Raw genomic sequence first — 16,376 nt, 5'->3', positions numbered from 1 at the left:
TGTTCAAAATTTCTTTATAATTATTGCCATTTTGTTTTTTCATTTATTTTATTATTAAAAAGCATACCAGGCGCCTTAAGAAATTCTTGGTTTGCAAATTTTATTCATCAAATCTTAAAGTAATTTTTGAAAATGAATCTGATATTTTACTGTTACCTGTAATAGAAATCAATTCTCGAAATATACCATAAATATAATACTGACATAATTTGAAAGTTAAAGCAAAAAAAAAAAAAAAAAAAAAAAAAAAAACTTTTATTAACTGTATTGTTTACACAAAGAATTATTTTGAATTCGAATCTTTTGCAAAAATATCAGACTACCTGATTTTTAATTTCTGCTCTTTTTTTATTGCTGAAAATTAGTTAAAGAAAATATGAGAATGTTTATGCTATTCAAAATATTTTTATTTAACTATAAAGTAAACTAGATGGCGCCACAGTAATTGACATGGGCTATTGACTGTAAGGCCTGCTATTGACAGTAGTTCCACTTACATGTTAAATTTTGTCATATTGTTTATTCTAAATACGTTTGAAATGAACAGCTCCTCGAAAAAATATCTGAATGTTGCAGTTAATTATCATACATTAAACAATTACCTTTGTTTTGGAAAAATGGTCTCTAAAATTTTTATTAATGCAAGGATCATTTTCTTATTAACATGTATTCTAACTTGTATTTTTCAAATAATAACAAACTATTTCGAATGGAAATCTAAATTCGCAAGATGAAATTTATTCAAATGCACATAATTTTTTTTTAGGGAAGCAGATGACGAATTAATGGTAATTTAGGATTTTTAATGATAAATGGAGATGACTGTTTTCCCGATGACAATGGTTCATGTTTTCCTTTCAGTTTAAATAAATAGAAACTGCACATATTTCAAATTTAAAGTAATATTTTATAATTTCCATTTATTATTAAATGTCTATCAACATTGGAATTAAGTAATTTTTACGCATACCAATTGATTAGAATTGTTGGAAGTTCGTGGGAATATCCTTGATCTATTAAATAATTATAAAGAAGCAGCTTTAGAAAAGTTAGTTGAATGAACTATGAATGAATACAATTGTAAGAGTTTGATGTAGTAAAGATATGAACCAATGAAGTAAATATAAATTTAAGAATAGGTTAAGCATTAACATTCCTTTCAAATATACTATCATCTTCATAAATGAAATAGAAATGTGAAGATGTACTGCTCTGTTTTCTTATTAATGATTATTTCTTCTAAAAATAGCTATTGAATGCAAATGTCACAGCAAGAATTTTCATATCAATTTCGATGTCAATTTTCTGAAAATTTTACAATGAAAGTTATATTTCATACATATTTTTTCAAAAGAATCACAGAATTATCAAGATTCAACAAAATAATTCATATAAAATATTTTTGTTTCATATAAACTATTTACGTTTCTTAGGACATTTGAATACATCTAATCTGAAAAACATGCAAAAAAGAATGCCAAGAAATAAAATAATCGATATTTATTTAATTTGGCTTCATATATCGAGAATAAAGAAGCGAACATTAAATTGGTCAATCTGATGATATGGATAAGTAGAGGAATTTAAAGAACTTTATTAATTTTAATATTTTTGTTTCTTTTACTTAATTTTACTTCCATAAATGAGCATGATAATAAAAATATAATGCTTTTAATTTAAAAAATGCAATATTTTGGATTACATCTTTTGTTTCACATCGTTTTAAGAAGGATTATATTATCAAATTAACTAAAGAAATTTAAAAAAATAAATAAGCTATTTTCTAGGTGTTCTGGTATTGAGACAATTATCCAGATCTTATTTCTTGTACATCTTTTTTTATTTTCTTCAAGTTATTAAAAAATTTATATTCTGAGTATTATGAATGTGAGGAATTGTCTAAGAAAGAAACACTGATACTCGTTAATGAGAAATTTGAAGATGTTGATAAATATGAAGACAGCTCCTGATACCAATACTATTTACATACATTCAAAGAGCGCACACTAATTAAACAAATAATATCTTTTACTTAACTTTAACATTTGTAGATTGCTATCATTAAGTGCTTAGTTACTGTATTTTGACGGAACGTACCATTTGAAAGTGAAAAATATATTTTTGAATTTCTTAAATATCAAACAATATTGTTGTTTCTCTATGTATTACAAAATCGCAAGTTCACCCACAATGTTGTTTTATGTTTTAATACTTTGGTAGTTTCAAAAGCGACAGAACTATTTTGTACTCAGGAAATATTCTTGCATTCTTTGAATAATTTGTTATACTTATTCTAATACCTTAGAATATGAATGCCTTAGTCTAGAGTTCATCAGGCTCATATCTTTTAAGTAGAGTAAAGTAGTTAGATATTTCAGAGTTCGATACCGTGCATACAAACTCGAAGAATTCGAACAAATAAAAAATGATGAATTAGAATAATTCCTTCTTTTATTTGATCATTTGTTTGCGAATTTGGATTTCTTCGAAAAGACACATTAAGTAAATTAACTGAATGAGAGAATGTTCATATTTTTAATATAAGACGACTAAATAATTTAAGACAATAAAAATTGCATAACAGTATAAATAATATAATCAGTGATAATAAATAAAAATGATATTATATAAAATAAGTTTATTGCTAAAAATATAATACATTTTTCATAAAAAAATTGACTGTGCGTTATTTTTAGAGGCAGATCTTCTTTCGTTTAACTTTTATGAATAAATTCATCTTCTGCATTTCTTCGTAATAAGTCAGCAAAGTGCACCACATTGAAAGAGTAATTGTCCATTCACATACTGCAGTTATAATGTATTTCATGCTTAGCTAAAATCGAAGCATACATTGAAGTAAGATATAAGTAAAATAAGATAATTTTAAATATATTACTACCATAAAGAATGAACAAATTGACAATTTCTTTATTTACTTTTAAGCAGAAAAATATTGAAATGTTTAAATTTAAATTTTCCCATGGTTTTTAAAATTATTTTAAACAATTTCATCAAAATGTTTCAAAATATTTTTACTTTTGTAGCAAAACAATATTTAGAAAAATTCTAATCATATATTGAATGGGAATCACCATCCAGTTGACACTTCATTCAAAATTCCTTAAATATTTATAATTAAAAATGGAATTTCATTCATTTCCAAAATCATTTAAACATGAAATTATTCTTCATCTTACAATAATAATACAAATAATTTTATTGTTGCTATAGTTTTTTTCAGTAATTATTCAATTATTATTAAGATGTTTGCAGACGTTTTCTGGAAAAAAAGAGTAAAAAAAAATTTATTTGACTTGCTTTTGAAAGAATCACTATAAATATTTCTTTTTGTGCGATTGTCATAAAGAAACTGTACCATGCATTTGCTATAATACACAATGCAGTATTTTTGTCTTTATAAATAAAATGCTAAGGATACATTTGTAATTTTTAATTAGTCAAAATACTGTTGATTAAAAAATTGTTTACGAGGGTACTTTTTATGTTAATTCACGCTGAAAAATGTTTGAACAAGAAACTTTCTTAATTTTAAGAAATTTGTAATAATTAGAAATGAAATCAATGAAAGAAAAGAACTAAAATATTAGTGCAGATCAAAAAAGAGGGAGCGAAAAAAAGAACACAGATAAATGGTCCATGCACTTTTGTAAAGACTTACTTTTGTAGGCAAAAGATACACCATTTGTGTCATTGATTGGCCTTCCTCGAGGCTTAGTTCCTCGAAACCTAACGCTGTAAGTGAAATTAATCCTAAAAAAAAGATTTAAAATTTACCAGGTGTAAATTAAAAAAATGAATAGCTGATTAATTAAACATACTGATAAAGCAACAAAAATCCTTATTAAAACCTATCTGAGATGTTGATTAGACAGATTATACAGTGATATACCTACCTACAAATGCTGCTGGAGTTATAATATAACTCATCTTTTGTCTGTAGAAATAGTTGTCAGTATTGATTTTGCAATTCCAGTAAAGTATGGCTTGCAAAATAACAAAAAATACACTGCTTGTAAGCATAAGCATCGCTCCAGTCATGTGCACACACAATACTGATAAAACCTGAAAAGTAAGAAATAATTTTTGTTTTATAAAATCACCGAGATATTTTTGACAAGCAATTTCTGAAAATAAATTTAAAAAAGAAACGGAAAAAAACTTGATCAAAATTACCGAATTTTCCAAGAACAATATTTTAAAATGATACTCTACAAGGTGCCGAAAAATTTTACAGCCTTTTAATAACTCCATTAAAAAAAGCGTAGTTTTATAAGCTAAACCTTTGATTTCCTCATAAAAATATGTGCAAATAAAAATCACTCCTTGTTATTTTATTCTGCACGTAATAATCCTTCCTTCTTAAAGGATTGCTTCGAACTTATAAAATAAGCTTGGCCATAGAATCAAAACATAATCTTGATATAAAGCGCTGTGTTTAATTATTTAAAAAAATGATAGATAACACTTGTAAAATGTCAAGAAAAAGAAACAAATCTGTTGTTTGCTGTAACTACAGATTTGTTAGTCAAAGATGTCAAAAAGAGTATAAAAGTGGATGATTTTTCTAACAAACCCAACAAACAGTTTTTTTTCAGAATCAATCACGAAAGAAAAAAGATGATAAATACACCTTATGTTTGCTTAAAAACGAATACATTCTTCAGTAGAAAATGAAGTAAACTCACATGATGTCATGGTCACAACACAAAAGTTATTACTTATGACATCCAATTTCTAACTGCATATTGTATTGAGGTGTACTATGACGTCAATCCTTTTTCCAATAGAAATATGCATATATTAAAATGCAAGACTAAAGTTAAATTGGCGAGAAGTTTTTGACGTACATCCCATGAGCAAGTATTGATTCCATTTACTTGAATTAAAAATTCATTTTCTCATTTTACACAAGTGCTCTGTCCAATTTCTAGATATTTACAGAAAAAAAGAATCTTTATGTGAGGAATAGCACAGATTGCGAAGTAAAGCAGAGACAGTTCGGATAATTACAAATTCATGTTCTTACCCATTCATATTTGTTCGGAAGGTCTGTGAAGGTAAAAGGAGATGCACAAAGAAAAACCCAGCTCATAAAGTACAGAACGCCGCATAGAAATGAGGCATTTTGAAAAAATTGCTTTCCTTGAATGTCACTTGTTTTATGGATTATGAAGCACAAAATAATTCCTAGAATAAAGATAAGCATGTGGATCAATATGAATGACAATGAAAGATAAATAAGTTTTGATTATTTCAATCTCGAATGTAATTATTTTCTTCATATTATTTTCTGTTCATTAAAAATTTTTACTAGGCAGCAAGGAAATTTAAGGGGACATATTGCGGTTCCATTAATGTATGAAATAAAAGTGTTCAAATATATCAATAAAAACGAAATTTTTAATGGAAAATAAGTATCAAATTTATTTCGATGGGAATAGGTCAATATAAACATTGTTGAATTTAGATAATTATAGTTTCATTTCCCTAGCGTATCCATTTGTGCTGTCTATGGTCGTCCTACAGAAATCTTTTTTTCCTATTGTATCGCGACATGTTGAAGGGTAGATAATTTTATTATGAGAAGGGGAAAAACGTTTTTCGTTTGACGTCTTCGACTTAATGAAAAGAGGGAAAGAGCTTTCGTGTTTCTTCTTTAAAATCACCATTTTATAAGGATATATGCAATTTCATCTAATTCGCATTCTCATATCAAAATATGCTTGCTTGCAAATAAGTTTTTAGCCAAAGAAAGGCTGCATTGAAATTCTCATTCAGGAGTGAATGCATTTTTTCTAAAAATCGAGTTGCAAACATATAGTTAATGACTGGTATTCGGAAAAATGTTCTTTCATATATTGTTCTAAATTAAGGTAAAATACTGAAAACTCATAGCTTCGCAATGATCAGTTTCAAATGTTAACAAAAGGATTTTATAGATAATTATTTTAATTTTTAAATGTACGAGAATTTTTAGAAAAATCAATAAATATCAAATAGGTCGGCATCAATAATATTTTATCAGCCTTGCTCTAGGTATTCTGAATCTATTTTCTAGCCTAATTAAAGTATAAGAAACCACTTTAATTCATGCTTAAGAATAAACCATTCCAAAGTTCGATTAAGAAGAATAAAGGGGAACTAGGATTAATAAAACACGAAATATTTTAAACTAAATGTTTTTGTTTAGTTAATTTAAAACCAGTTTTATTATTTATTTAAACTTATTACTGCCAATAATTTCTTTTTTCTTATTAAAAATGAACGCTGTAGAAATCTTATCAAGAAGAAAATAAATCTAAAATTACAGGAGAATTTAAATATGACTGAAATGTATTAGATTTTATATAATCTTTATAAACAAGCAAAAAATCGTTGATGTGGACAATATTATGGAGAAATCTTAAAACTCACAATCAAGAGGTCTCTAATATCTTAATATATCAAATATTTTTTAAGAAAGGAGTTTTGGTCCATTTCTATCTGTCATTTTATTATAAAATTGACTATCGAATGTACTGAAAGGTCTTAGAACGAATAAATTTAGTATCCAAGTCAGTGTTCGAACATTTACCCTCTCGCTGCGTATTCCGCGATTTCCACGGGCAATGTGGAAGTAGCAAAATTTGCGCTACCTGCGATTTCCACGGAGATGCATTTTTCCGACTATTTAGCTGTGAAACCCGCTCATTTCCCGTTCATGGTTTCACTTCGGCTTTTATGGTTCCATTCAGATCTGGATTAACATATAGCTTTAGCTGTCCATGGTTCTGAGAAATTTACAAGCATGTTTTGCATCATTTTGTGCGCTTTTTTCAAAGCTCAAAGATGTCTGGCAGGAAACGTTTCGCAATTTTTGAACCTACTTTGATAAAAGAATTACGCAGTGAGAGGGTTAATTTTTACCTTTAAAATTCGAAATTTCAAAATTTGAAGTTTTGAAAAATTGTTTCAACACTCTTTTTAAAATTTTCAGGTATTATTTACTACATTTACATATTATATAATGAAGATTTTATTTAAGAAAAATCACATTGGGATCTTTTGACAATATGCGTGTCTATTTTTCGAATTATGGTAATATGCCATTGAAAGAAATAATAAAAATTTTTACTTATCATATATTTATTAAATACCCATTTAAGATATAATCACAAAAATATTTACAAAAATGCTTCATAACTAAGCAAATGTAGAGTAATTTGAAAAAAAAAATTAGATAGAGAAAATACCATTTATTTCTCCCCCCGAGTATCTTGGACAAAACTAAACCAAACTTAAGTTCAGTACATGCAGCTATAAAGCTCTTCTGTTCTAAAAAATAGATCCCGTATATATTGCTTCAAAAATATTTTATTCTCACCCAGTGGAATTCTGATATTTAGTAAAGCTTATGAGAGGATTGGCCATTAAATGACTTCTTCACAAGAAAAGGTAATCTTTTAAAGAGCTTTAGAGACTCTGGCACTTATAAACCTCTCCGGAGATCAAGGGATAAAGATAGTGTTTTAACTTTCATGTTCTTCTCATATTTTCTTTTTTCTTTTCGTTTCCATCCACAGATAAAAAAAAAAAATGTATCATATAAGTCGAAAGATCATATTTCTCGATCTTTACTTTTCTTCCTTAATCTGTCTGTTGAATTATATCTGAGTACTTATAGCAATATATATCTGGTTTAGAAGCATATTGGGGGGGGGGCTTCACACGCTAACGCATTTAATGATATTAAATTAATAGTATTTATATTGTGACAAAATGAAAGGGATTTTTAAAGAGAAAAGATTTTTCTAAAATTAAATAAAGATAATGAAATATCCATATGTTAATAGAGAAAGAGAAATTAACTCTTTATGATATTAATAAAAAATTGCTGGTTTAGGGTTACAAGCAGGAAAATAAATGAATCGGAAATAATTATTTCCAAATGGCTTCAAATTTGACATTAATATAATAATTTCAAAATTTCATTTTTTTTCAATTTTTCCAAGAGAAATTTATTTCCAAAACTCAAAGTTCTTGAACTTAGATGAAGTGCTCACTCATTAAAAAAAAAAGGAAAATTTGTTTTCTTGTGTAATTTTCTCTGAAAAACAAAGAAAGGATAAAAATAGAATTATTTGCTTTGGTAATAGATGAAAGTGTCCAACTAATAACCGACCTTTAGTAAGTAATAATACCTATATAAATTTTAAAATTTCTGAAAAAAAAAACAAACTCCGAAATTTAGATGATACAACTTTTTTTTTTCATTTGTTATGATTATGAAACCGCATGTTTACATTATATGTGAAACAAATTTTAGAAATATTCTTTATCGGTTGCGAAAAATTCTGCTGTTTCTTTAATTTCTAATCTTTGTAAAATTGAATTAGGTGTTATTGTTTTGATAAGTGATAGAATTTATTATTTTGTCGATGAAAATAAAGCAATTATTGAATGTTAAAATTGTTAGCTAACACTAATAAAATCAAATATTTCGCGAGAAAGCAGATAATAAGGACTTATCTTATTTGAAACTATAATATTTATTTTGTATGATGTTAAACTCTGATCACGATTATAAAAATTTAGTAATACAATCTAATATAATAATATACACTTGTTATGTTTTATCACATAAAATTATAAGGCTATTGAAAATTAAAGCGTAAAACTGTTAAATGATTGCAAATTTTTGCATCGAGAATATGTTCTTGGGAAATTGATTAAAATAATTTCTAATTGTATTATGTAATTTTTAATTTTGTAATTTCATTTTTGGGTAGTTATTATGATTATGAATTTCTTCAATTGAACATACTTGGCATATAATGTAATAATAATTTCTAAATTTTTATTTGTTCGCGACAAGATTGCTGTTGAAATATGCTTTAGAGGTATGAACTTTAATAATATGTAATTCACTTAGATAAGATACAGAAGATAGATAGATAAGATCACTTTTAAGATACAGAAATGCAATAATACAGTGCTTCTTAATGTACTTACCAAAGAAGCTTCCCGGAACTAAGAAAAATGTAAAAATCCCACATTCCGGACTGAAACCAACCGTTTGACTGCAAGAATACATGATAAGTACGATTAAAAGAAAGAAATCGATAACACACATTTTGAATTTAAAACTTTTCCCAAAACTTTCCAAAAAACGTCTTGTTATAACCGATTTAATGCGATTTACGGTTTATGCCATTTGACTGTAACTTTTGTATTTTAATGTCGGGATTTAGCATCAGTGTAAAATTTCATATTTGCCTCAATTTGAATATATGCTATTACTTAAGTGTTAAATGTTAAACGAAATAATTTCGTAAAAATAGATTTTATCTTAATGACACGAAGCTAATATTTAACATTCATTGATTTAAAATAATTTAACCTCTTGTCAATGCTTAAGTTATTCATTTAAAATTTTAAGTACGCTTCATACTAATTTAAAGAGCATGCAAACGTGGAAGTTCATGCTAATGTATAGTGGTCTTAAGTTTATAAGTATTTGTGACAGCATCTGTTAAAAGAAATAGAAAGCTTGTTGAACCAACATTAGACTTATATAGCGCATATGATTCCTCCAAATATAAAGATTTAGTGCAGCTAAAAATAATGCTTTTTTATTAGAAAAAAATTATTGAAATTTTCTTATTATGTTTTTAAAAAAGAAAAAAATTGAAAATTGTTCCCTTGTAAATGGAAAAATTACAACTGGACTCGGAAATAAATTATTACGTGCAATTTAAACTTATATTCATAATTTATAAATATTATATAACCAATATATAGAGATATTTCTTATTTGCTTTATTATTTAAGAAAATATTAAGTTGTAATTTTATTGAAATTAAAAATAAAAATCAATCAAATATAAAGTAAATACTTTGTATTTGATTTACTTTGTATTTGACTGGAAATTACTTAAAATTTAAAAAAAAATTACTTTGTATTTGATTGGAAATTGAAGTCAGACTGAAATTAATTAAGATGAAAACATCTCAAAAATATTAACCACTATTATTTTATTAGCATACAGACGCGTTTTCTCATAAAAATTTATCTGTATTTTTCAATATATATATATTTCCTGAATATTTACTCAGTTTAAAAAAGAAGTGTTATTGATGCATTCAAATTTGCAACTGCTCCAGTAAAACTTATGTTGATGCACTGAAATCAACCAATGCCTTTTCCTAGCAAAAATTAAATTAATAGTTTAAACGTATAAGAAAATTCAACGAATTTAAATTTTATGCAATGGCAGGTTGGGCAAAAATTGAGGTTAATAAAGGATATAAATATAGCTGCTGCCTTTGCAATCAATAAATCTATCTTTCGTTTGATGCTTTCAATTATAAGGCAAAGACGGCAGCAACCTCTGCATAAAACTGACTGAAAATAGATAATTTCATATTGATTACTATTGATTTCTCGATTTTTGACGTGCGTGCGATGAAAAATCTAATTTCTAACTTTGTGTGCTTTGCTTTCAACTCCAGTATTTTATATTTAATAAGAAATAATGTGTAGAGAATGCCGATATTTAATACAAAAGGACGATTTTCTTTTCATTTGGTTTTTCAAGGCTTGAAATTGCTCGTAGGGTCATTCGAATGGTATATTATATGAATGGTGTGGGTATTATTATGAATGGCTATAATGTTATTGAAAAATAATCGACTTCAGACCCATTAAATCTTGAAAAATTACATCTGGACTCGAAAATAAACTAATATTAGTCAATAATATTCTTTTGATGTTTTCAATAATTAGGGCTATAAAAATTATCCTTTTCATGAAACAGCCTGAAAATAGATTATTTCTCAATGGCTGCTGCCGATTACATGATTTTTGATGTGTCTGCGATGGAAGATCTAATTTCGAAGTTTGTATACTTTGCTTGCAATTTCAATATTTTATATTTAATGAAAAACTGAATTTTAATGAAAAAAAAACGACATTTAATATAAAAGGACGAATTTCTTTTCTTTTGGCCTTTCAAGCTTTATAATTGCACATAAAGTCATTTGGATTGCCTATTATAAAAACTTTGAATATGTATTTTATTTTGTAGATCTAATAGGTGAAAAGAAAAAGGAATTAATATTTTTTTATAATTTATCCGTAGTCTGACAAAAAATATTTATTTTTTCTTTAAAACTTTAAATATAAAAATAAATTCCTTATGATTTTTGATAAAGTCTTTTATCATGGAAACACAATTCTTAATTCAAAAACCTCTTTTAAAAGTAATTTCTTCGATGGATTGATCCAGTTTATAAGCGTCACACTGATATGAGTACTTGAATAAGGATAAAATGTGTTCCATTCTCTGTAAAATTGTTAGAAGAAACTCAGTTTAAAAGCTGACAAAAATTTCTAAATGGAAAAAAAAAACTGAAATTTCAAAATCTGTATATTTTTTTGCACTTAATGCTTATGCAAAAAATTAAATAAAATAAAAAATAATTAAAAATATCTTCATAACTAAATATGGCATTTAGTATGGATAATATCATATTTTTATATATGGTACGAGTAAATTATTCCATATTTTTTGCACTGTATTTCATAAAAAATATTCATTATATGCTTGAAATGAATTTACGGTAAACTTTGATAAAATGATTCAATTTCTCTCATGTTCATGCAATTTCTGTTTGCTGACAGTTTTTCCAGTTTCCAAGGTTTGAGTTCCTCAAAACGTAATAATTATGAAAATAAATAAAATATGGAAGTACATACCTTATAAAGGGAAGAGGAGGGCTGAATATATTTTTCTGAAGAACACTTATGTATGGTATGAAAATTCCCAGAACTTGCAAACCCAAAGTAAGAAATAATAGATGACTACATTTAGCCATATACCTTTAAAAAATTATAGAAAATAAGTAAATTTATATTTTCATTTGAGAAATGAAAAATAATTTTTATTTACAAAATAATATATTCATTTTTAGGTAATTAATTAATTATGTATTCAATTTATTAAGAGCTAATAACGGAAGTGTTTTTAGTATCATACGTTACTGTCCTCATCAAAATTTTTTTTTTCCTAAAATTTATTTTATAATGAGAATTATGATATTAATTTATAAATTCCAAGTATTAGGATGGATTTCTCTTTAACGAAAGCAGATGATATTGTTAAAAAGGCAAAGACTTTCTTTCCTTGAAAAGAAAAATGAAACAAACATGATTTCTAATATCAGATTCTTCGTCACGTAATTCTCTAATAACTAATCTTTAACTGATGATTGAATTGTATGCTATAACTTTAAATCAATTAAGATACAGTAGAGGCACTGACATTTGAATAAAATGTATGAAAGAGAAAAGCTAATATCAGATTATTAGCTTCATAATTATTTTTTTGTTATTCTTCCTTAAGGGATGATGAAATGGTGTGTCATTACAATAAATCGATTAAGAGGAATTTAACATATTTCCATTTGAATTGAAGGCACATAAAAATAAAATAAATAGCAAATTATAGACTTCGTTATTATTTTAGTCATTATTATGCCTCTTTAACTGGTAATTAAATGATATATTATTACAATTAATCAATCTAAAGTCATTTAATCTCTAAATCAAATATCTAGAATAGACAAAAATAGCAAATTATTGGCTGCATAATTCATTTATTTGTTATTATTTCTCCTTAACTAATACTTGATTTATATACTATCTGAAATAATCTAGTTGCTTTTAAATAATTGACATCTGAATCAAACGTCCCATAAACGTTCGAGCTGATATAAAATAATTGATTTCATAATTTACTTAGTTATATTTATTCGTCCTTAAATGATGATTAAATGGTGTACTTTTATCATTAATGAATAAAGCGGTATTTGAAGCATTTACTTCAGAATCAAATTATAAGAAAGGGTGGAAAGCAATAACATATTTTTGTTTTTTATTCATTTCTTTCACATTATCCTTCTTGAAATAATTAAAAAAAATGGTATGCAAATATAATTAATCAATTAAGAGACATATAAATCAATTTAGAAAAATCAGAAAATAAAATAAGAAAGAATTGAATTAAGTTCGGTCTGGAAGACTTTTTATCGACGAAATTTACCTGCATAAAGCTTAGAAAGAATGATTTTTTTAATAAACAAATAAGATTATTGTTTTCATAATTCGCTTATTTTTTATTGTATTTTTAACAAATGAATGGTGGTATGATGTTAATAATTTAAGCATACATTTAAAGCAATTTGTAAGAAAATTCAGAAAAATAATTATTGTCACACATTCAAGTTAGGTTGAGACATTTTTGTTTCTAGCAGCTGATTAATGCATTCTGCAGAAGGATTATATGAAGGTTAATCAGAAGAGTAAAATAATTGATCTTGGAATAATATTATTTAGCGACTTATTTTTATACATTTACAGGTTTTATAATTAATTGGCGTTCTTTTTACCAAGAGGAATAATTGATTTAGAAAGATGTTAGAAAATTTAAACTGAGTGAAATTTTGCACAGACATTTCAGAATCAAATGTAGTTATTCATTTAATATTTAAATTTAGAGTCCAGGTGCTTATTCCTCGAATGAAATCAGTTAGGTTTATATTTATAAAGACAGAAAAAAAATGAGTATCTTGCATATTACTTGCTAAAAGCCAATAATTTTGTAAAAAAGAAAGTGTATTGATTCATTTTCAAAAAAAGAAATCTGGTATTTTTGCTGTTAAAAATATTATTTTGAAACATAAATATTAATTTGCACGGTTGGAAAACATCAAATGAGATTTATGAATAATAAAAATTATGGCCTAAATTTCATTTGTTTATTTCAGAATCTATAGAAGTTATCAGTTTATTATTTCAATAATTTAAAACTTAAAATTCTTTTTTTTTAATCTCAGTTTTTAAAAATATTTTTTAAATCTTGATTTCAGTTTATTTTCATTTTGCAGAAATTACAATATTTTCAGTTCCGATTCCTTTTTGTTTCTATTTTCTTTAACGCAAAATGCTTCTTAGAAGAGTTTGACTAGAGATAGATGTATTTCCTAACTGAAATTAAAATAAATAAGGAAAAAGTGTAATAGTTTTTCAAGAATTAATATGTACATAAAAAGAAAATCTAGCATTATTAAAAATCTCACTTGCAGAAAAATTTACCCTAAAATTTTAGATTTATAACATTAATGAAGCAATGATATACTACAGTATAAATTTAGGTATGATTCTCTGGTTTATGCAGTTTGTAATAAATATTAAATATGATTATAATAAAAAATATCTGACTTGTACTTGGATAAATGATACATTCATACATAATTACACACACACATATATATAAGAGAATACCTCATAAAATAATCATGATAAGATTTTTTTTAAATATATGGAGAAGTGGCGTTTATTTTTATGGAAAATAAAACTTCTACCAATATGTTTAACAAATTATATTCTCTTGAATATTTTTAAATTACAATACCTTTCATAACTGAGCAAATATTTTTTGTTTTTTTATAAAAAAATTATTTTAGCATATTTTATTTGAGTTAATCGAGAACGGTAATAAAATTTAAAAAACAGATTTTTTTGTATAAACAAAAATACCAAGATAAGAATAATTCATTCATACATAATTACCCACACACATATATATAAGAGAATACCTCATAAAATAATAATGATAAGATTTTTTTTAAATATATGGAGAAGTGGCGTTTATTTTTATTGAAAAAAAATTCTACCAATATGTTTAACAAATTATATTCTTTTGAATATTTTTAAATTACAAAATTACAATACCTTTCATAGCTGAGCAAATATTTTTTGTTTTTTTATAAAATAAATTATTTTAGCATATTTTATTTGAGTTAATCGAGAACGGTAATAAAATTTAAAAAACAGATTTTTTTTTTGTATAAACAAAAATACCAAGATAAGAATAATTCTTACTTTTTGCAATCTTCTAGCCAAATGCTTGGAATCTTCAAATAACCAAATCTGCAATCAATATAATCCAACGAAATCCTCTTGCAATCATATCTCACTGAATCCAACACACTGACCAACAGGCGTCTCTACACCTTGAAAGAAAGCTGGCACACAATGGGGAAGGACGTTTCATATCGTCTTCCCCTGGCAACACTTACAAAAACATTGGTATAATATAATTTATGACTTATTGTTGACATTAAAACTTAGTTTATTGTTTTACCCAAACAGGAGAATTTGCTGAGCGATTTTAAAATGTCTGTTTCTTCTGTTTTATGGGCGGTTAGGGTTCCAAATAAATAGGCGACAGAAATTGTAGATAGTATTCGAAATAATTCGCAATAATGTAAAGGGATCGACACAGATAATACTTTTAAAGAAAAAAAATGGACATTTACATTGTCGTTTATGACGGTATGAATAGAAAATAGCACATAAAAATGTGTGTCAAACTCGTTAATAACGTCGTAAATATGTTTTTGAAACGATAAATAAATATACTGAATGCGAGAATTTATTTATTGCTCATGAAGTGTTTTTTTTTAAATATTTTGTAAAGTAAAATTCGTAAAGGTTAAATCGTTTTTATTTTCTCGTATACAAATCATACTTAAAGATGATATTGTAATAGTTAAAAAAAAGGTTTGGTGAATAGTCAGTTTTTGAAAAGAACGGTTTGCTGAATATGAAAATTTGGTGAGGTTTTTTGATGAATGTCACGTTTTGGAGATTAAGGTTATCCGTGAACACAATAACTATAGAAATCTTTGAGATAGACAGAGGAAAATTTCATATGTGATTTTTACACCACATTTGTACATTTCTATCAAATTTTGAACGAAATCAGTTCAAAAAAAGTCTATTTCTCTATATGTACGAATGCAAGTAAATACGGTAAGTACAAAGCGCAAGGAGCAATACGGATAACATTTTTTACTCGATTTTACCACCTAAAGAGCATATTCGTGTTAAATTTTGCAATAAATCCGTCGAGGAATAGAGCATTTGTCTGTCTGTACATTTGCATGCATTTAAATACGATAACTCAGAACACAATAGCTTAGGTAAATAAAATTTGATAAGTAATCTTATTATTAAAATTGCAGGTTTTTTTTTTTTTATCATTTTGTGGTGAAGTTGTATACCGGTCTATGCATACTAGATTTTCATTTTCTCATTATTAAGCACAAAATACTCATGTGTGGAACTCTGAAAATTAAAAATTAAAAAAAAAAACTGAGTCTATTGAACTATCCATGGCTTTGTTCATAGTTCATATTTTTAGATGAGAAGGAGAGGAAAAACACTTTTATTAGGGAGCACGGGAAGAAATTTCTAGAAAATCACTCTCCCTGGTGTTTGGAACTTAAATGATAAAAATAAATTGTTATTTA

The 16,376-nt window shown here is 25.9% G+C and overlaps 1 protein-coding gene across 1 annotated transcript; it reads right to left on the bottom strand.

The window, feature by feature from the left end:
• Positions 1-2,692: 2,692 nt before the first annotated feature.
• On the bottom strand, positions 2,693-15,064 carry LOC129959178 (DNA damage-regulated autophagy modulator protein 1-like). Its single transcript, XM_056072001.1, has 7 exons — positions 14,944-15,064; positions 11,758-11,880; positions 9,013-9,080; positions 5,048-5,208; positions 3,915-4,083; positions 3,680-3,771; positions 2,693-2,833 (listed from the first exon to the last, which is right to left on the bottom strand). The coding sequence occupies exons 2-7, from the start codon at positions 11,874-11,876 to the stop codon at positions 2,693-2,695; spliced, it is 750 nt and encodes a 249-aa protein (XP_055927976.1). The 5' UTR covers positions 11,877-11,880; positions 14,944-15,064.
• Positions 15,065-16,376: the final 1,312 nt, after the last annotated feature.

Source organism: Argiope bruennichi, chromosome X1, assembly GCF_947563725.1.
Source record: "Argiope bruennichi chromosome X1, qqArgBrue1.1, whole genome shotgun sequence".
In the NCBI taxonomy this organism is placed as follows: Eukaryota; Metazoa; Arthropoda; class Arachnida; order Araneae; family Araneidae; genus Argiope; species Argiope bruennichi.
Note: the sequence above shows the minus strand (reverse complement) of the source record. Positions and strands in the feature narration are given on the sequence as shown.

What these genes read in the sequence shown, in the direction of transcription:
- LOC129959178 (XM_056072001.1), bottom strand. Translation starts at nt 11,876, where the DNA reads ATGGCTAAATGTAGTCATCTATTATTTCTTACTTTGGGTTTGCAAGTT. An exon ending in CCTCCTCTTCCCTTTATAAG is followed by an intron (nt 9,081 to 11,757) that starts GTATGTACTTCC and finishes GTATTCTTGCAG; the next exon opens with TCAAACGGTTGGTTTCAGTC. An exon ending in TTCCGAACAAATATGAATGG is followed by an intron (nt 4,084 to 5,047) that starts GTAAGAACATGA and finishes CTTACTTTTCAG; the next exon opens with GTTTTATCAGTATTGTGTGT.